Here is a 22,816-nt window from a genome sequence, read left to right as displayed (position 1 = left end):
AAGACGGACTTATCAATAAAGAGAGTCAGTTCAGACCAAAGATTTCTGGCGAGATGAAACTATTGTAGAACGTTACAGAGAAAAGTTGCAGCAGTCTGAACTGGTCATCTGAGCTTAACTCAAGCCGGCTGATGGTGTCACTGGCAACTCTGCTGATCAAATCACCAGGCGGCTGGTTTCAGAATGTAACGCGCGTCACCTGTATCAACAGCCAATCAGCTTGTAGTGAACTTCGCTGGTCAAGTCAAAATGACCACAGACAGTGTGCTCCGTCCCTACTGAGCCCTCTGTTTCTGTCCTCACGTGTGCCCGTGTCAGATGATTGGTCACTGCTGCTCACTGTATGTGCTTATGCCCCACCCACGCACACATTCTCATTGACTACCTAACTGGCACTGCTTACTCATATTATAGTGGCGTATTTATTATGAATACAGTCCATCTGATGCTGGTTTTGTTTCTGTTTTTTGTCGTTCCATCACTACTACAAATGCAGCTGTAGCCAGTATCTCACTATCACTATCCTCATTCATATTTTAAGAAGCTACAAATTATATTCAGCCACAAAATAAACCTGAAAAGCTGCAAATCAGAACAGAAGTACAGAGAGTTGTTGCATAGATATAATACTCCATCTCATCTAGTTGCATTGGTGTGAACCGTCAAGTTTATAGAACGTTGCAGAACGGTGCATTGCAAGTAGCTGCCTGTTTCAACTCGTCTCGTTGTGAATCGTTGTGAGTCTGGACTGGGCTTAAAAGAGAGTCTGACAATAAACGAAATAAAACGTGTCAATATCAGTGAAGGGTTTCAAAGCTGAGGAGAAAATTGCCATTTCCAGATTTCTGCCTGCCCCAGCATCAATTGATTAATGATCAAAATTAATGGCAGTGATCGGCAGACTAATCGATCCCTAGTTGCAGCCTCTACTTGATAGCATGTACTGTTGCAGCTGATGTTGCACTCATTAGTTTTGGGTTTGGAGCATCAGCAAAATGCCCACAAATATAAATCGAGGATGTAAAATCAGACCAACCTATGCAGCACAACATATACGACAAGTTCTTTCCAACTAGATCTCAAACTGAACCCAAAGTTTCAAATAGTCTGAGACCAATTATCTTGAAATTGAATTGTTTTTCCCCACAGCACTTTTTGGGGAGTCCTCTGCATCTGTTGGATCTTTGTTTTTTTCCTACCCCCCTCTGTTTCTTTTCGTCCCAGCAGCTTCTCCAATCACACAGTTGTTGATTAGATTGGAGCGGTCACAACCCTAGTCAGGCACGGGCCGCATCACAAATCCAGCGCTCCTCTGTTTTTTTCCCCCCTCTCCCTCTCTGTCTTTCTCTGTTATATTGTCATCTGGCATTTTATGTCAATATTGGGATTCTGCCACGGAGCGAGATTGAAACTTTAACTGTCAGAGAATGTTAATGATGCCATTCTTCGTTTCTGCACCCCCTCCACCGACCGCCCCCCTCCCCCCCAAGCAAAGGCGGTGCCCGTCTCTATCTCGAGCCACAGTGAGGGAAGAGAATAGAAATCAAATCAAATCGCAGGTTATTCACTATGAAATTAAATTGGAAAACAGTCACATTGTTTCCAGCCATATTGTTTAATATCAGTGAACGCTCTCCGGGTGCTTCCACATCATATTCCCCATACCAATATGTTGAAATGGAATTGCTGAGATAAAAGGGAACTGTTGTATCTCATTTAATGGTAATGCAGGCAGTCAGAGAGAGAGAGAGAGAGATGAATGGCTTTGTCTGTCTAATGTTGGTGCAGTTGATTGCAGAGTAGATTTGAATAGTGCGCTGTAATGATTGAATTTATTTTTAGTACCATTATCATTATAATTTTGTCAAATCCCGTGTTTGACAAAGTGGAACCATTCAGATTAGATTTCTTTTTCCAACGACATCTTGCCAACAGTCCAATATCACAACAAAGATTTGCTGTCTTTAAGAAGAATTAACTATAAATAGGTTCAATTACTAGCTGCTTAAATACAATAATCGAATTGATGCATTGATTAGCTGATCAACAGAAAATAAATTGACCCTTCACTAAGTCCCGCCCCCGGACGCAGACTGGCCAATCATAATGTAACATCGGGCCGGCTCAGACCAGGGTCCGACAATAACTCAGCTGTGCTCCATTGACTCTAATGGAGTCGTTTCAGATTTCCTTCATTTTCAGGCAGGTTTTGTGGATTTGGAGCTAAATGTTGTGTCTGGGGCACATCGTGTATTAATGATACTCGTTACCTGGAGAGGTTGGAAAAAGATATACGTTTCTTCCCTGTTCCAAAACCAAAATCAAACCCTGAAAAGTGTAGGGTTAGCTAGCTAGCTACTGAAGATATAGCCTACTGAATGTATACACATGCTGCTTTTGCTTTGTAATGATTATAACAGTGAAACAAAGACCGACCCTGCTGTACAGGAACCAGTGAAGGGAAGCAGGGAAACTTTGCTCATATTCAACCAGCTGTGTGTCATCACATTGTGCGCAGATTAGAGCTTAGATTCTCTGCCCGAGCCCGAACCTGACCCGGACCTGTAATTTCGTGCCACTATCCTCGGGCTTGGGCGGGTTGGGCTCCTCATAATAGACCTAGGCTATAGAACCAACTACTTATCACACCTGGGGGGTGGGGCCGCAGCCCCCCCTTGACAGCGCCACTGGCAGACGATGCTGGCATATGACAGCAAAAAGACGGGACCTCGACACTTAAGAGGCACGTGACGAAGGCTTGCCATGGAAGGAAAGACGAGAGTCAGCCTTTAATGTCCATGTTCGTATCCTTAAAAAAATGTCGGGTTTAAACCGGGCTCGGGCTCATGATTACAGTTAAAGGGACGACCCGGGCTGGGCTCGGACAGAACATGCACGGGCTCGGGTGGGGTCGAGCTCACATTTTTTGCGCAGACCATTGTTTGACTTCCCCTGGATATCCCTGCCCGTCTGGCAGCGGAGGTCCAGGTGCTGGCAGTAGCACAGGGGTGAAGCCAAACACTGTTCATCTGCACACACTGTGATGCCACACAGCTGGTTCAGTATCAGCAAAGTTTCCCTTTATATTTATTGTCTTGTGTGGCGATCAGCAGTGATGTGGTGGTTCACTTTTACACTGTGATCTGTAGCCTATAGTTTGGCTTTAGCTTCTAACTATCTTTGTCTTTTTAACCTGTTGTTGCTGCTGAGTCAGTTTGACATCCTGGATATATCACTGGTTCATTTTTCCAAAAATATGATAATGTTTTTTCAGGGAGTGCAGTTAGTTACAGTGTGGACTCCATACTTACTGCGACAGCTTGTCGTACCATCACAAAGGTCCAAACCAAACATTTGCTGGTTCAGGCTTCTTAAATGTGACAATTCGCTGCTTTCCTCAGTTTTGTATCTTTGTAAATGACGACTATGTCCATTTGATGTAATGACACAGCCATTACAAACGTTGGGTCTTGTGTCTGTGGTGTTACAGTTTTGTTCTCAATATAAACATCATATAGCTTCAAATAAAAGCTGTAATAAGACGATACAGAATATATGTTATATATACTGTTGGTCAGTGTGAAAAAGAACTACTCCAATAACCTTTAAGCCACAAGCTAAAGGGAAATAAAAGCTATGCAGTTAACTGAACGTGAAAATATCGTTAGTTGCAGCCCTTCAAGAGTCCCATTTGCACTATAGACATCTACTATAATAGATTTCCTGCAGTATCAATACAGGATACAATGCTGCAGGGTTGATGTTTTTTTGTAGGCCAACCTGGAAGTTAGGATCGCCCTGGTTCCCTCGACAAAAAACCAATCATTTTTCCATTGGATTTTTGGATTACTGGAGAAAATAAGCTCTGTGGCAGACAAAACTTCAGCAGGATAATCTTCACAAATGAATATCACTGTTAGGATTTTCGAAGCATCTCCTGAAGCAACAAGGTTACTATAGACTTTAAACAAACTACACTGCCGTTGCATGACCTCAGCATCACCACTACAACGAGGCTGTTAAGCTATGTTTGGTTGGTGTCATGACATTTAATATGCCCAAAAACCAGGCTGGGTACTGTTCACAATTCAACTGATAGCTCTACCGGTCCAATCCCTGGATTTTGATACCGCTGCCCAACAGTACCTTTGTTTTTTTCAGGACTTAACATTCAAACTGCAGGGGTGATTAGACAGATTAAAATACAGTTCTGCTCCACTGCTCTTAATCCTCTGTCTCTGTTGGTGTGTGTGTGTGTCTGCTCGTCTAGCAGTGATTCCAAGCTATTGCTAAAGTAATGTAGAAAAGGTAATAGACCAGACGCCGAAATTATCGCAGCAGATTGGCGCTGTAGCGATAGTTTCGGCCTGCTGGGAAGCTGCTGGAGCTCTGCTTTTGCCTCCTGTCTGAAGCTGAACTCGGAGGCTATGCGGAGCTTCATTGCCGGCCTAAGAGCACCACGGCTGTCTTCCAGGCTTGGGGGCGCTTCCCGGCACCTGCGCCACTTGTCTAAACCCAGAATTCTCACCCAGATGATCTCACAGGTACTGAAATTTGGCACCAATGGATTTAATGTGAATCAATACTCGGTAGAGCTGATGTAATTTGGTCTGTACTGATTTCAGTATCCAACCGTACCGACATCCTCTGTAGTCTCATTTAGCCACTGGTTAGCAACTGCCTTTCTTAAGAAATGTAATGTCTTCTAAATTTACCAGTGGGGTATTTACTGACACATTTTTTGTTGCAGAAAAAAAACATGAAAGTCTCTTAAGCTTGTGTTAAGCACAGACTTTATTTCAGGCATCTAAACCGAAAACCCATTCAAAAAAATCCATTGGTTTCAGGACGAGGGAACCAGAAGTGCAAAAAATGCTAATTCATTTCGGGGTCTCAGGACTCATTCCTGCTGCACTCTATAAAAAGACGACAAAATCAAAAATTAGCATTCTTCTAAACTTCTGTCTAAATGAACAGATGTTGCACTGGCTTAGATGGAACCACCTTTGATCAAGAAAATGAGGTTTCGAGGTCAAAAGGGAAACTTTGCATCGCATCATTTCTCTTCATTAACTGAAATGATGCCAAGCACAAACTTGATGAAAAATATTCTGGAAGCAGCTTCCCTTATTCTGCCAACAGAATATCAACAGCCTGCAGTGAAAAACCCATTTCAATTTTGACTTGAGACCACATTTCCTATTTCCCCCGTAAGTTATTAAAGTGGCACCAGGAGGAGGTGTCTGAAGGTCAAGATGAAAACCCCGGAGAGAGAGATTGAGCAGGGCAGAGAGAGTGAGGGGAGAGATGACGGAAAGAGAGGCAGAGGGATAATGACAGAGATCGAGACGGTGAGGAAGAGAAAGGGAAGAAGAAAAAAAAGATATGAAGAGAGAGAAAAACAGAAGGAAACAGAGGAAAGGGACTTCTCCGCTCACTCCTCTACCACTCATCCATGTCCACTTCCCTTTTAATAGATTTCTAGCATGGCCTCCTCCTCCTCCAGCAAGCCTGTAGCAGCTCAGTAGATTAAAATGATAACCAACAGTAATGAGGTCCTACAGGACTGCGGTTGCATGACTAATCGAAGGGCAAAACGCACAGAAAGGTTCAGGAGCGAGGCTTCAAAGGCCGACATAACGGTCGGTAATATACAGATTAGGCACGGGGGGTTGAATCATGATGACGCAGCATAACCAGCTCACAAGAGAGGAGGGTGTGCTCATATATATCATCTAAAGTGCCATTTCAAACAGGCTCTCTACAGCAGTGCATTCATAACAGTGACATAGGCTACAGAGCCAATTTATTATGAGATCAGTAAATGTGATTCTTGCTCTTTCTTCACCACTTTCATCTCCTCTGTGGAAAACACAGAAATGTTAAGCCATTTGGCTTCCTAATTAACATTAGCCTTGGACCATTATGGAAACGCAGCTTTTAGTATATTACATACTGCCTGAGTTGGACTCATGATAAACTGCAGCATGGCAAAACTATCTATCAGAGTTTTTAGACGGCTGTCTTGACACCAAGCGGCAGCCTCTGGGGCTGAAAAATGAAGCCAATGCAAAAGTGCCATAAACTACAGTTCCTCTAATGGCCACTTGAGGCTGGCTCTAAGAGTGAGTCAATCCCCATAGATCCCCACGTTAAAATGCTCACCTTAACAGAAGAAATACACGTTTACAGCCTGGTACAAAAATGGTTTTGGTCCTAATTTACTCATTCATAACTGTATGGGGGTGAATTTTTATATAACTCACCAGTTTAAATATTATTAAGGTTTAAAGTATATTTGCATATTTAAGGGAGAGACTGCTTTGAGTGACAGGTGGGTACTGTTGGTTGACAAGTTGCTACAACTGCGACAATGTTTGTTTGGTAATCCAACCAGGATGTAGACCCAGATTCAGTATAGGCATAGCTGTAGCTGTCTGTAAAAGTTAATTATAACGTTTTGGTCGCCTAGAAATGTCTTGGCCCTACAGATGTTTTTGTTGTCGACCACACACAAATAGAGTTTGGTAAAACAGAGCATTTGGGAAACAATGACATCATCTCCTCAATTTGCACACGCCCAGTTTTGCTTTTCGTAATGAACGCTAGAAACAACAGCAGGGTTTTATTTGCACTGCTTTGTCTAATGATTACTTTACTCTTAAACTTGGTATCTCTTCACCACTTCACGGACTAACAGAGACATCTGCTGCACCCAGTATTTTGCTCCACCTCAGCATCTGCAATTTAAAGTCCCCCAGAAATGACGGTTTGGATCAGGCGCGTTCGAACCAGCAGATGGTGGAACACTCTCCAGAGTGTGATTCTTGTGTCTTCTTAGGATTGTCAGTAAAACTTAAATATTTCCAGACATTCATTTACATGTTTGTGTGAGCTCCTTTATCGTAAGTGCTATATCGTAGGCAACTGGACTTGCTTGTGTTTCTTGAAGACGTTTTGCCTCACGGCCAAGAAGCTTCTTCAGTTCTAGAGAAACGCAAGTAAGTCCAGTTGCCTATGGTATAGCATTTACGATTACCATGACCTGGATGGCTGAGAATCTTCACCGACGAGCTCCTTTATCCTTAAATTGAACGGGACTCAACAGTGAGGAGATCTCCAGTGGGTAATGTTAGCCTGTACACTTTACTACCTTTGTGACAAGGGGAGATTGCTGTAGACCGCTAAAGCCGACAAGTGTTTGGAGTCGTTTTAGCATTCTAGTGTGGATGGAGATATTTTGGAAAACAAAGGTTGTGTGGACAGAAGTATTTGTTAAAATGGAGGGGGAGAATATCCATTTTCAAAAATATCTCTTTCATGTAGACATGGCCTAAGGACCATTGAAATGTTCCATTTTTCTGGTAAGTACATTTTGTTTAAATGATTTTAAGTGTGTTGTTCGCAAGAGAAAATTAGCATTAGCACTAGCATTATGAAAGTTAACCATAGCTGTAGATGCACCACGTTAACCAAGCTAGCAGCTAGTGTTAGGATTAGCTTATCCTTTTGGTCCAAGTATGGTCACTTGAGGCATCAAAACAGGAGTACATATACCAGTGGGTAATGTCACGGTGGCTACGTCCATTATTTTATACAATCTAAGGGCCTGTGTCCACATGGCATTTTTTCTTCAGGTGAAAAGCGGTGGCAGTACGCTGGGGAGCGCTTCATCCCAGCACTACCAGCTATGCAGGGGTTTTGTTTCTATCACAACATTAGCTAGCTAGCTAATGCAATGTTATGTCAACAGAGGGTTGACTACAGGGTTAACAAGCGTACAGTGGTATGGTGATGAAAGCACAACTCACCAACAATATATAGTGGCCAATCTGCTCCCACAAATGGTCTTTTTGGGCTTTGCTGTAATGGTAGCTTAGCAAAAGAAGCATGGGTGACGTCACCAGGGCCTTTCTTAAAAGTTCAGAGATTTGCAGCAGGAAGCACCGAACAGAAATGCCGGAGCACTTTGAAAAATGACGCTGGGCACAGTGCTCTTTCTCTAGACAATCGAATGCAGCTGCATATGCACTCATCCAATTGTGAACAATTGAAAAAAAGACGCTGGCGCCCAGAAAAAAAAACACCATGTGGACACAGGCCCTATGTCTGAGACTCTGTTGGTGACTTTGGCTCAAACTGAAACTGTTCAGAAAATGTTAGATGCTGAATTCAATAATTATCTACCAGAAGCACATTTTTAGTTGTAGTTGTAGTAGAAGCCTGTCAACACGGCTCAAAGTAGAGGAGCAGCAACACAATCAAGTTGTAAAGTTACCACTAATTCATACCTGACAACTCCTGAAATACGCACGCGTGTCACAACCACCCCTGTGTTTTCTTTGTTATCTTTTTTAAGCACCAATTACATAAAAAGGAAAAATATCCTTTTTAATGTCACTCCTCCAACATCGTGTGCTTCATTGGCAACTGCCTCCGAGCGTTCTGTGACAGGCTGCAGTTAAAAGCCTTCAGCCTGACAGCAGCGTGCTTGCGAGCAGGTTTAGCCATGTGGTTGATTCACTAAAATACAGTTGTAAACATACAAACATTGTGTTCTCTGAACCTTTAAACAGGATGACATGCTGAACAAAGTAATTTGAGTTTCAGTAGCAGGCTGAGTTTATATTCTGATATCAGGATTTTTTCACATGCCCTTTTTTGATGCTAGAATATGCATACAATACAAGCCCCCACAATATCTCTGCATTCATCCCTCCCTATCTCTTACTCCCCTCCTTCCCTCCCTGCATCCCTTCTTCCAGCTGGGCACTAACTGACAAAACGCTTCAGCTTGGCATTTATAAAGCAGCCCTACCTTCTTGACGTAGCCCTGGATGAGCTCTGGGGTGGGCACCTGCTCGGCAGACAGACACTCTTCCAGCTGTAGTTTGTACGGCGGGCAGACAGACTGGCTCTTCTCCACCCTGCAGGCACCACAGTAGGGGAGAGAGCACAATGAGTTTCAGCATTTCAGCAAAGCCAAACTGCTGGACAAATGCTCCCGACACATGAGAGCGCCCATGCATTCACATGCATTCAACCTAAATCATAAAACATTACAGCCACAAAACATTACCAAACAGGCATGCTATTCACAGACATCGGATCTATAACACAAAAATTACCCCCTATCAACAAATTACACTGCATCAAGAAGCTTTGTTAATGTTATTGTTGCCCTGTGGGGGGCCAGGAAAAATACAATAAAACACTTAAGCGAGACAGAGATCCGCATGGATGAAAGAAAACACATGGGGAGCACAGAACGCAGGAAATTCAATGCAAATCTGGTCCTGCCCACCCTGCAGCCCTCCCTGCTGAAGCCATATCTGTATTTTGAGCGGGGAGAATCTATTTATATGGTGTTGTATTTTCCTTTTCTGTCCTCTGGAGGAAATCCCAGAGCTGGCCCCGAGGAGACTGATGCCCCAGCTTCCACCTCCCCACGTCTCATCCTGTTGACAAGGGGAAGAAGCCCCACATGACCTTTTCCTCAGTGTGCTACAGAGTCTTTGTGCATATACAGTAGGTGTGTGTGTGTGTGAGGGCTGCGTGTGCGCTCTGCGAGGGCTCTGGCTTTACACGGACACCTGATGTGTGGGAGGGTAAAAGATGCGTGCATGCTGGCGTGTCTTTTAAAGGCTGTGCTTGCAGCTTCTCAGTTCACGCTAAGACTCCCTGTGAGTGCACATACATGTCAACGTGTGCGTGTCTGCTCCTGATGCTTTATCACAATGATTTTTCTGTCATGCCCCCCCATGGGATGCAGACTGAGTTGTTTTATGTATCAACTATCAACAGTACTTGGTAAAATAGTAGCAAAACAGCAATTTAAAGGAATAGTTTGGGGGAAATTCGCTTATTTGTTGTCTTGTAAATGGCCTTTTTTATATTTTGATTTTTCAATGGATTAAAAGGATGAATATATGTGTCAGTAAGTGAGCTTTAGAGGTTCTGTTTCTTATCTGTACGTAGAGCTTGGTTAGACTTTTCCTGCTGTTTCCAGTCCTTATGCTAAGCTAACCTAACCAGCTGTTGTAGCTTTTCATACTTAGCACACAGACATGAAAGTCTTCTCATTTAAGTCCTAGCAATAGAGCAAATAAAAATGGCTGCCCCCTAAAAGTTCGACAAACATTAGTCAACCAGAAAGGTCATTAGTCTGCAACATTTCATTGGTCTCTTAGTCGCACAAAAAAGCAACAACAAACAAACAAACAAACAAACAAACGTGAAACTCTATTAGGAGCTGTGCCTTGTCAAAATAAATTAAAACCTATGTGACTGGACCATGTGGAAATTTAATGTGAAAGGACAGACACAGGAAGTGTCCACGCTCAGCAGTCAGACAGGAGTCAGGTTAATTTCCAGGGCTGGTACCTGCGGTTATTCCACAGGCTAGTTAATAACATGTCGGGCAGGAAATCTAAAGTGTGGGATCATTTTGAGAAGGTGAAGGACGAACCCAAGGTGATATGTAAACTCATCTTCATTGGTCGACTACAAACATGACGTATCATCTGAAACATGGAAGTAGCTACATGCCCATTAGCCCACAGCGTCATTAACAGGCGGCTTGCTCAGTGTGTGACGTGCACTTGTAGATAAAATATAGGCCTATCAGCATTGCCAGGTGTACAATAATTATCGTATTTGTACGATAATTTGGCCCTCTGTACGATGTACAATCAATAATCCCAAAAAAGGCCAAATGTACAATAATTTGACCATTTCATGAATGTGTGGTTGTAATCAGTATGCTGGAGTTTTTTGTGAGCCCTGAAGGCATCTGTTCCCATGTGAGATGTTTCCAGCCAATTGCACTTTGCTTAGCATGCGATACGGGTGATGTTTGTCTCTGAACAATGAGCACGATTGGCTGAATGGTCAGCTGTACCCGCCCCACGAGGGGCTAGGACCCATCAGGAAGTCGAGCGACAATGAGATTCAAAACAGAAGAAGAAGAAGAAGAAGAAGAGGAGGAGCAAGGAACATGGAAAATGGAAAACACTAGAGTGACTATATTTAAGCAATATCACACGAGAGGGAGTGATGTTGTCATGTATATCGTCACGGCTGTGATTCGGCCTGCGGCCTTGTGTCGAAGACAGTTACAGCTGTGACGTTATACAGTACAACATCACTCCCTCTCGTGTGATATTGCCTTTATACAACAGTTCAACAACAGCTTAAACAGCAATGCTGAGTAAGGAAATGTTAACAAAAGGTGATGAAATAAATTATTTAAGTATGTTATGTAGCTCCGCGAAAACAAACATTTCCCCCAGTCCAATGCCAGGCAACGCAGCACACACGCCAGGAACTCACAAGCTGCTTTGTATTTACATTGATCTGCAGCTGTGTAACTTCGTCCAGTTCGGCTGATGAAACATTGGCAAACCTGGATGTTGGCACGGCAGGATTCAGCTTCCACTCTCCCTCATCCTCATCAGTACCTCATCAGATGATCATTGATAATTCCTGACCGTGTTCGCTTCATTTTTGCTCCTCTCCAGTTTGTCGAGCTCGGCTGATGTTACACAAACACACCTGGAGGTCTGCACAGAAGAGTCCTGGCTTTCCTTTTCCTCGTCTTCTCCTGACGACCACTCATAATTTAATTCAATTGTAATTTTGGGGAAAATATCCATCTTCTTGGTGTAACGCTATAGTGTCAGTTTGCATCAATGTAACAGTTGGTTAATTAACGGTTGTATTTATATTTATAATACCTGTAAGCGGAGTGATTTTACTGTTACATGTCCCAGTGATGTTATACTCTATATCAGCACTCACGGAATGCCTCTCGTCCAATCAAATCTCTCGGTCGAAACTAACTGTTGTGTAATTGCCTATAGCGCATCAGTAGGATTGTTATTTTGGTTATGACGGATGTACGATAATTTCCCTCAAAATACGATAATTTTGAGTCTCTGGTACGATAATCCTACATTTCCCACCTGGCAATGCTGAGGCCTATATTAATGAAGGTTCATTAGTACGGTTTTGTATTTCTCTGTAATGTAGCACAGTGTTAACAATGTTACTGATACTATTCTTTCTCACACCTTCAACTCAAACCATTGTGTTGCCCCGCCCAAAATATATCATTTAATAATTGAATTAATATCGTAATCATCGAAAGCTACAGGAGGATGATGTATTTTCAAATTCATTCTTTTCTTTTTACACACAAAAGACATAAGCCTCAAGAGCAAAATAAGCCTCTTTTGATTCTCCTCAAGTGTTTGCTGGATGAGCTTCACCTGCTTTCCTCCTCTGCCCTGTCAAACACATGCCCACATTTCAGTTTACATGTAAATTTACTTTCTGAATAAATGTTGCTAACCTGAATCTTTATAGGCCTGTTAGAGTGAAAGCATTCCTGCATTTTCCCCCACATGAATCAGAATCACACAGTTTAAACATCACTGCATTATCACTTTAAACCCCGGCCTTAGTCTTTCTGTTAGACTTCACAGCCTAACCAATGGCCCTCGCTTATGTCATCAATCCAAAACAACAACAACAAAAAAAACCCCATGGTCACCACACATCTACTCTGCTGTCACTGACACCCGTCGCTATGCGCAGATCGCTGTCGCAGCACACAGCGGAGCAGAAAGTGGGCCAACTGACTCATTAAGAACAAACTTCACACGCCCTGTGAAACATTCATTACGACGAGCTGAGCGCCGCTTCTCGTTTTTCCGCAGCGTCATAACATTCAAAGGCGCGATGGCAGAAGCCTGATGGCACTGTCAGAAAAAGGTGGATGCATCCTGTTCGTTGCGACATAGATCAGAACCAACCAGCTTGGTGCTCCAGGCACATCTTCAGGAACAGAGACAGACAGAGATGCAGACAGCCAGTACGGTGCATGGAGTGTAGTTAAATGCCTTTATTACATCCTAAATCACTGCACTTACACTACAGACCTTAGACAGCATGTTTTGGTAACACTGCACTGAGAGGTCTGCCGGTGCTCCTGTGTGCTGCAAGTTAAAAAGCAGCTTCAGAGAATGAAATGAAAAGCCCTTTTTCACAGCGATATAAATTAATTCCGGAGATGAATTAATACTGCGGTTCATCATCAATAAAATAGAAAGGATTCAGTCCTTACAAGAGATTTTTTTTTTTTTTTTACCAGGAACTGTCACTTAAGCACAAGAATTTGATTTCATTTTGTGCTATCAAATGTTTTGCACAGAGGTGTCACTTCTTTTTAAGCTGTGAATAACTCATTTTGGAATAAAGCCCTGAAAGGAAGGAGACTTCTGCAGGCAGAGGCATCAGATAGGGAGAGAGGTGTGTGTGTGTGTGTGTGTGTGTGTGTGTGTGTGAGAACAACAATTGAAATGGTGCACTCGGTCCTGGAGGGAGGCCTCGGGTTAAAAATAGCAGCTGCATCACCTGCAGTCCATCTTCTCTGTGTGAAGCGGTGACTTTTCATGCAGCGTGCAGCACCGGCTGTCAACCTCTGAGGTCTCGTGTGGTTAGACGGGTGTCAAATGCCTGCTTGCCTGCCTGCTCGCCCACCTACCTGGAGCTCCCTCCTGGGTGAATACACCTGCTAACCCACCCTCCCTCCTCTCCCCCCTCCATCTTTCTGGTCTGCCCTGCAGATGGGTCACATGCTTTGTTTCGCCATAGAACATCTTGTGTTGGACTAATCACTCCCACTGGAGCTGAACGTTCACATGGTAACTAATTGCGAATTACCTGTTAATGGCTTGCTTTGGGATTTGTTTTAGCAGTGTAGTGGCTACATCATTTGTAAATGTGTGGTTTCCAATTACGCGGTGTTCACTGGGGTATGGAAAGGGACTGTGTTGACATATTATTGTTTTTCAGTGGAAGTCAAACTGTAAAAATGTCTACACTGAGTTTGGTCTTTCTTTGTTTAAACTTGAAGGAGTGAACTGGAGCTTAAAGTGCTCATTTCTTTGTTGTCTCTGTTAATGGAGCTTGTCTACTCAGCCATAGTGACTATTACCACTCATACAGAAGGATGCAGATTTGATACTTCAGAGTGAGACCTCAGCCACAATAATAACGACTCGACTTTCAGAGGATCTGAAAGTAAAACATTCTCAAGTTTGGACTTGTTGGAATCCCAGAACAATAAACAAGACTAAAGCCCCTTTACCACTGGACAAAAACCCCACTAACACCCTCTAATATCTGGCTTTTTTCTTTAGTGGGAAAGGTTACAATCAGCATTTATTCCCAGGACAAATGACTCTGCGGTAGTCACTGGTATTCATTAAAGCTCACTCCCATCAGCAGAGATGAAAACATAACACCTAATGGCATCTGGCTTTTTTCTTTGATGGCAAATCTTACAATCAGCATTCATTCTCAGGACAAAGCAGTAGTCACTGGTATTCATTGGATCCAGCTCTTATTAGCTCCAATCAACAGCAATCGAAACATTACACCCACTAACATCTGGCTTTTTTCTTTTAGTGGCAAAGCTCACAATTGGCATTCATCCCCACGACAAATGACTCTGTAACTCTGATCGGCAGTGATGGAAACATGACACTTGTGTGGACACGCAAATCTTTGTTTCTTTTGCAGCATGAACATGCCGTCACAAAGTCCATTTGTCTCTGTCCAAGCAGCGCTCGTTCCAAATTAGTCGCCGTCCAACTTCAGAGAGAAACTTAACAAATAACTGATATAAAAAAAAGTAACCACTGCAACATTTTCACAGGCCTCCATGCTGCTTTCTACTGTTTACGAACCCTGTTTTTGAAGCCGAATGTGACCAACCAGAGTAAAATACAAAAGGGCATCCTTGTCTACTACAGAAACATGTACACCAATGCCAATTTTCATAGTGGCCATACAGTGTTATTACATCCATCACGTGATAACCTGTGGCCCAAAAAGACTTTTCCCATAGGTTTACATTGTGAAAGAAATTTCTGTAAATTAGTGGATACATTTTTTGAGCATTACAACCCTCACAAAAATGGCCCTGTTTCACAATCAGGATTTGATCAATTCAGTCCAATAACATTTCAGAAGCCTTGAAGAGCCGCAGGATTGAATCATTTTATCCCCATTCAAGTTAGCGAACCTGGAAGTAGCTGTCTAAGCCGGTAGAAGTCTTTAAGTCTCTAAGTCTCTCAAACAGTGCCAATCAACCAGCTAATTTTATACACTGTAATTTAACTTTTTGGCTCCATGCACCACTGAGCAACTTTCATAGGAAAGAACAGGGTGTATCCAGTCGTCTTTATACATCCATGGTCCTCCCTCATAGGACAGAAGCAAAAGAGGAAGTCAGGTGATGTGTTATAAAGAGCGACAGTCAGTGCAGGGAAGTGGTCGCGGTGGTGGATGGGTCAAACAAACAGGAGCTCGCTGTTTGTGCTTTGTGTGAAACGATGGTCAGCGTTGAGTTATTTTAAGTTATGTACATCACTTTATAGCGGTAAGGTGGTGCAGTGGTTAGCATTGTTGCCTCACAGCAAGAGGGTTCCTGGTTTGAATCCGGTGGGGGGTTCAAACCTTGGGATGGAGTTGGTGGTGTTCTCTCCAGTCCAGAGACATGCAGGTTGAGTTAATTGGTGACTAAATTGGCTGTAGGTGTGAATGTGAATTTGAATGCTTGTCTGTCTTGTGATGTGTTATCCCTGTTAAGTCTGACGTTGATAAACATTACTTCATGTCGTAACTTGACGAAGCCCAACCATGATTCTTTTCCTAAACCTAACCAAACCAGGAGGGGCACTTGTTCGGAAGATATACAGACTGTTGTATGACGATATGATACTAATGTTTATCACCTAGCTTTGAAAGGTAAATATTCAAATGCGTCATTTAAATGGTCAGAATTGTGAAAGCTGAATAACTTAAAATGGACTTGCATTTTTGCATTTGAAGAGCTGTGACTTTACAGGGACTTCAACAACTTCAAAGCAGCTCTGATAACTTCCCATTCCCCCCCCCCCTTTTTTTTTTGTCCGTATGAACTCCCACCGCTGTCACAATCATAACTGCATCACTTCTTTGTACCCAGGACTATATTTCATAGGAGAGATGTAGCTGAAATAAGAACTTGAATCAGGTTATATGTTGTTTAAAGCAATCTTTGCCAGAGAGTTACAAAGTATGCATTCAGTAAAACGTTTTAAATTATTACTTTAATGTTACCCATTTCTGGAAATTGCCTGAGAGGAGCTGAATGGCACAATAAAAGCTTTTTCTCATGCTACAGAAAGAAATTCAAGGCTGAATAAAACCATTTTCACATCATAGTCAGCGAATATGAGTGAAAAATGTGAATTCACTCCTGTTCCTTGTGCATCAGGAGCAGAGCCGTGTCAAACCTCTCACCCACCTCCATCACCCACCGCCCATCTATTGCTATGACGACACAGTCAGGGGGCAACAGAACCCATGTTTAGCACTCTGTCGCTGTGGAGCTTTAATAATAGAGCATACCTCTCCTAATGTCACATTTTCACACATTTATGAATAATTTCACCGGAGCGAATCCCCCTCTAATGGTTTTTTAGTCCGTACCTCTTTATTTTCCTCTTCCTCCATCTCCCTCTCACACGCTCTCCACCCTTCTCCTCCCCTTTCAGCCCATCTCTCTCTTTCAGTCCTTCTTTTTTCTCTGCCTGAGCACGCGGGAGCTCCTTGCAATTACCCAATAATGATGAATATATCCCATCAGACATTGCCTGCTGAACTGTAACCCTATTCCATCGCAATCAAATTGAACACTGGGAAATTTGACAGTTGACATTTTAAATTTTCAAACGGTCCAATCCATTCTGTCTGCATTGCAGGTTTTTTTTTTCTCCTTCTTCCGTGCAGCAGGTTGTAACAGGGGGGTGGCCGCTGCCAGTGACAAATTGCTGTCTGAGGTTTCTAAAGTTATAACCCACTTAACCAGACATGCCAGTCAGGTGACAGTGTCTTAACATTTACAGATGACACGCCGCTGTATGTACACAACCTCTGTGTACTTCCTGACTGTGCACTGGATTCCTGCAGCGTCACCCCCTCCATGTAAAGTACCTTGTTGGCTGAGCCTTTCACACTCGGGCTAATACTGTAGAGACTTGACTGTGATTGTGTCCTCAGACATAGCGCGCATGCTAAATAAAGATGCCTATAGAGCTGCTGCTCACCAGTCAGCTCCTCTACCTTGACTTTTGCTTTGTTTTCAGTGCAGTCGCACAAAGCTGTTCGTTTTTGGAGCGACGGATGAATGGCTGCTTGCTGTCATGCTTTCAATCCCATTCACTGTATTCACCCCCCTCCTCCCGTCCCTTCCCCCCCTCCCTGTCTTCTTCTTCTTTTGATTTCTGGGTCTGACAGCGAAAGGGAACTGAAGAAGAGATGCTCTGCTTTTTTGTGGTTTCTCTTATTTCTCTTCCTTCATTTTCCCCTGGTGGAGATTTGGATTCCCCTGGGCTGGTGCTGATGTGAGCAGCTGTCTCCACGGTGACAGACGCTGGAGATAAAGCCTGGGCCCTGCTTTCGGCCGAGGCCATCAAAGGATGGTAGACTCCTCTGCCCTTTTCACTCAATATCTCTCTCTGTCGTCCCTTTTTTTTTTATCCCATTCAGCCTCCTTCTGTCTTCCTCTCTTTACTTCTTCACACTCCAGCCGTGATTTTCTTTTCTTCCACTCTCCCCCCCTCTTGGTGTCTTTTTCTCTAGAGCAAGGCAAGCATGTCTTCTTTTTTTTTTTAAAAAAAAAAAGGAGACAGAGATGCAGTCCATTCAGCTGTAGCCTTTTCATACAGAATCAATATTTCTGTTGTCCAGTTTTGCAGCAGCAAGGAGCCGCTGGACTGTTTGTGCAAATGTCTGGGCATGCCGAAAGTAAACCTGAGGTGTTTTACACAACAGCATGGGAGGTGATTACTAATGGCCACAATCTGCAGAAAGGCAGGGCAGATAAGGTGCCGTGCATTTTAACTATATGACCTTATAAAACGTGTCTGACTGCCACGTTTTCACCCCACATTATCCCTTATAGTTGCCTGTTTTTATTAGCATTTACAAAATAGGTGATAGGAGATATTTCAGGCATTCAGGCTTGCAAAAGTAAAAGTCATGTTCATTTTCTGCAGAGACATCGGTATGTGACTGGCAGCCACTGTCAAGGCTTAGACAGGCTTGAAACTCTGCTGGTTGAAGCATCAGTACAAAAGATGAACTAATGAGTTAGAAAATATTTGTGTCTTTAATAAAAAGTCAAAGGTACCAGCAACTCCCAGGGAGTGTTTCACAAGGAAGCATCCAATCACTGAGCTTAAATGTCACTTGCATGTGCCACTAATTCTGAGCTGATGAAACATTTAGCGGTTTAAATTAGACTGTCTTCCTCCAGAATACGACCACGTAGCTCGTTTGTACAAGCAGCTTATTACGAACCATATTTATGTTATTGTTAGGCCGTGACCTGTAGAAGCCTGGTAATTATGGCGGGAGTGAAGGAGGAAGTCGGGTGATGTATTATAAAGATAAGATAATCCTTTATTAGTTCCACAGCAGGGAAATTTGCATCATTATAGCAGACAGAGGATAATGCAAAAACAAAAACACAAAGCATATAATAAATGAGGCTCAGTAGAAAACACAGAGCAATATAATAAGTATACAGCAGAAAAAAAGCAAATATAATAAATAGACAGGCTGAAGTCATAATGAGCTCATAGCTCTCACTCACAAAGAGTCTGTGTAGGGGGCAGGTCAGGGTGGATGGATGGGTCAGTAAACACAGGAGACTGCTCATTGTGTCCTGCGTCAAACCCAAAGTCAAGTTTAATATTTCACATTACATTACATTAGTAACAAACATATTCATTTTATCCCAACTCATAGTTTTGGTGCAGCTGAGACAGTTTCACAACATTAACCATATCTTTAAAACTGCGACCATTAACGGTCATATATGACCTATTCTGACGTTTTGGTATGACCCCAGTTGTGGCGCTTGTCGATCAATTTCTAAGATAGGAACAAACGACTTATGTGGTTGTATGGGTTGGAGGAGTTGTTCGTTTATAGCCTTAAATCTGGGTCAATTTTAGGGGTGTAAATCACCAGTTTCATCACGATACGACATTATATCAATTCTTTGGACAGCTTTACAATATTTGCAGATATCACAAAGTCTGCCAAGATACAATTTCAATTCGATGCGATTCAGGGGCCTGCCAGAGACGTAGATCAACCCAGAGAGATCCACTGTTGTTACTTTGTAATGTGTGTAGTTTAACTTTAAAGTTACAACTGCACAGATTGTAGATTCAAACATATATTTGCGACAGTGAAATTACATCCGCACCACTCTGTCATTATTTCTATAGTTATGTCCTTTTGTTGTTTGTAATATTTATGATTATTTTGTTCACTTAAACATCAATATTCCAGTTATTACTGTTCAACTGGCCATCAGTTACTTGTATGCGCTATCTTCGTCATTGCTACTTCTGTTTGCGGCTCAGTTGATGTGACGTATCGTCCACTGTGCAGAGGATTGTGGGTCAGCATAGCCAGAAAAGCATGCTGGCTTGCACACTGCAAAATCAGATCAGATGTAGTAGAACATCCTGGTATGTTTGGTATACTGCATTTGACACAGTATGTACTGGGACATACTAAATATTTTTCTGGCATACTATATAGTATGGTAGTGTTGGTATTGGAACCCACAATGAGTGAACGCTCTGACTTCTGGTTTCAAATTAAAAGCCACATTTTAAAAATAAAAGCCCCCTGGAGTTTCATATATGGTCAAGCCATACACAAGGTTTTGACATAGTCTTGTTCAAATAATTCTTGTGCCATATTTTCCCCCCAATTTTAATGAGGAATAGTTTTGAATACAGGTGTAAGTGTTTGACTTTGGACCAGTCTCCCTCCAACAGCCAATCTGTTTCTTGAACCATGATTACCCTTCCCCTAACCTAAACCAAGCAATTTTAGTTGCCTAAACTTAACCAGACTTCAGCCATAGAAGTGACAGATCAGAAAACAGTCAAGCATTTTTGTAATCACAGTAAACTTCAGTACATTTTGTAATTAACTGACAAGAAGCCTTTTTTCTTATTAAGGTTTAAGGACTTGATGTAATGGAAACATGACTGCTTAGTGACACTCTTTGAATATGTACCGTTTTAATTAAAAACTTCATCTTGAAATGAACAGTCGTGATGAATAAAGATGCCACAGATAAGAAGACCTGGATGTGAGGATTGTACCACGGCAACAGCAAGTTTTTAAAAAGGTTTTTTGTCCTGTCAGAGACTTCCGTTTCTCCCTGCGGCTGTCAGGTGATTGACAGTAAGCGAGGCGTATCCTAACACTCTGTGCCGCACAACTCTCGCAAAATTACAGTAAATAATGATAAAACAGAAAATTTGACAAACCCAAATGAAGTTGTCATGTTTGCTGTGATGAATTATCTCTCACTGTGGAGGTTGCAGCTCGTACTGTACAACAAGAAAAAGCAACAAATGTTTTCTCCCTGATATCTCCAACAAACACCAGCAGGGATGAGGGGAAACAGGGAGGCGTGTTAGACAGTTGGCACTAACTGACATGAAAACAGTTTTTCCTCAGGACACAATTTCTGAACGCTCACACCACACTTAAGTATTTAAATTATCATCAGCATACACTTGCACAAAGCAATTAATTGCTTCCCTTTTAATGTATTCCTTTTTGATCGTATTATTTTTACTGCTCTTATCTTGTGTTTCTGTTTATTGCTTACTTGGTATTATAGTTTTATTCTTCTTCATTGAATCCTTATATTTCCTTTTACAACTTAGCTCTCCCATGAGAATCAACCAAGTTTCTTCTTATTTAATCTTAAATTCATCTTTTCAGCAAATTCCCCCCGGTCATCCTCTGTCTCCCTCCTGATTCGCATCCCTGATCCTCTATTCATTAATTTTTCTGAAAACAACAACAAAAGCTTCGCACAGTGAGCCTCTCTTTAGTTTTTATTTTATGTCCTGTGTTTCATTTTTCTTACATGATCAGTCTGTGGTTGCAGCAGAACTGTCAGGGCACAGCAGCTCTGATTATTACACTCCTTACTCTTGGTTGCTTGTAATATCGGGTATTGGTTTTCTGCAGTTATTGTACTGTCGCTGTGGGTGAGAGCGTTAGCTAAATGACTGAAATGTCAATGTAGATTAGGGCAGCAGCGTTGTGTTTATGCGCAGCAGTGAAGAAATTACAGAAATGGTTTGTCAGTGTTCAGAAAAGTGTTTTAAGCCGTGAGAAATGTGTGGTGGATTCTGCTCGGGAACAGCAGACAGTAAGAAGATTTATCCTGAACAATGTCACATATTCACATAAAGCTACACACTCAGCTCGATGCTCAGAATAAATGTTGGCATTGTACGTTCCTGCAAACCACAGATATCTTACATTTAAATGTTATTATGTAGCATACACATTAAAACATTATATTTCTACAACGCTGTGGTTAACATGTAGTTAGGTTTTGGCACAAAAAAAACATCATGTTTTGGCTTAAAATGCCCACTTATGGTGGCACAATCCACGCCGGAAATGCAGTGATGTCTCTGTGAAAACAGCTGCTCTTTGTGGCAGTATCCCATCCAGAAACACAACGTTTCAGTAAAAAACGACCACTTTTTGCAGCGCGATTCTCGCAGGAAATACAGAGATGTGTCAGGAAAAAACAACTGCTTTTTGTAGCAGTATCCGAGCTGCAAACACAGCGATGTCGAGGTTAAAATAACTGCTTTTCATAGAACTATCTCAGCTGGAAACAAAGCAATGTCTCAGTAAAGAATACCCCCCTTTTGTGGCAATATCCCAGCAGAATATGCAGCAATGTGTAAGTAAAAAAGACAACCGCTTGTTGCTGCACTATCCCAGCTGGAAATGCAGTGATGTTTATGTTAAAAACAACAGCTTTGTCGTGGCAATCTTGGCTGGAAATGTAGCAATGTCTAGTTAAAGTAAGAAAAAAAATGCTTTTCATGGCACTGTTCTTGCAAGAAGCCCAGTGATGTCTAGGTAAAAAGAACCACCCCTTTTTGTGGCAATATCCCAAGCAGGAAACACAGCGATGTCTCAGTAAAAAACAAATGTTTTTTGTGGCACTTTGGCACTATCCTGGCTGGAAATGTAGCAATGTCCAGGTAAAGAAAACAACCACTTTTCGTGGCACTATCCCTGCAGGAAATGCAGTAATGTCTGTGTAAAAAAACAGCTGCTTTTTGTGGCACAGTGACAGCAGAACATGCCGCGATGTCTTTGTTTGAAAAAAAAAAAAAAAAAAAAGTTTTCCTGGTTCTTTTGGCTGGAAAGGCAGTAATGTATATGTTAAAAGCAACAGCTGTTCATGGCACTTTACCAGCAGAAAATGTTGTGATGTCTCAGCAAAAAACAACTGCTCTTTGTGATACTGTCTGAAACGCAGTGATGTCTAGGTAAATAAAAAAGCAAAAACAAAAACCATTGTCATGGCACTATCCCGGCAAGAAGCCTTGTGCTATCTAGGTAAAAAAACAAATGCTTTTTGTGGCACTATGGCAGTAGCCCAGCTGGAAACAGCAATGTCTAGGTAGAAAACAACTGCTTTTCATGGCACTATCTCAGATGGAAATGCAGTGATGTCTATGAATACAAGAAAACAAAACACTTCATATGACATAATCCTGGCAAGAAATCCAGTGATGTCTAGGTAAAAAAAACTACCGTTTTTGTGGCGCTGTCCTGGCTGGAAACACAGATAAGTCTCAGTATAAAACAACTATATTAGGGGGCTAAAAAGTCGCTGGAGGAT

At 42.2% G+C, this 22,816-nt stretch overlaps 1 protein-coding gene across 2 annotated transcripts in view; it reads right to left on the bottom strand.

Moving 5' to 3' along the window:
* rftn1b (raftlin, lipid raft linker 1b) overlaps positions 1-22,816 on the bottom strand; it is a 170,019-nt gene that overhangs the window by 67,502 nt on the left and 79,701 nt on the right. For both annotated transcript variants that reach the window (XM_033640549.2, XM_033640550.2), the window contains exon 4: positions 8,819-8,927. In XM_033640549.2, coding sequence (XP_033496440.1) covers positions 8,819-8,927 — 109 coding nt within the window. The remainder of the gene's footprint in view (positions 1-8,818; positions 8,928-22,816) is intronic.

This window comes from Epinephelus lanceolatus, chromosome 10, assembly GCF_041903045.1.
Source record: "Epinephelus lanceolatus isolate andai-2023 chromosome 10, ASM4190304v1, whole genome shotgun sequence".
Lineage (NCBI taxonomy): Eukaryota > Metazoa > Chordata > Actinopteri > Perciformes > Serranidae > Epinephelus > Epinephelus lanceolatus.
Note: the sequence above shows the minus strand (reverse complement) of the source record. Positions and strands in the feature narration are given on the sequence as shown.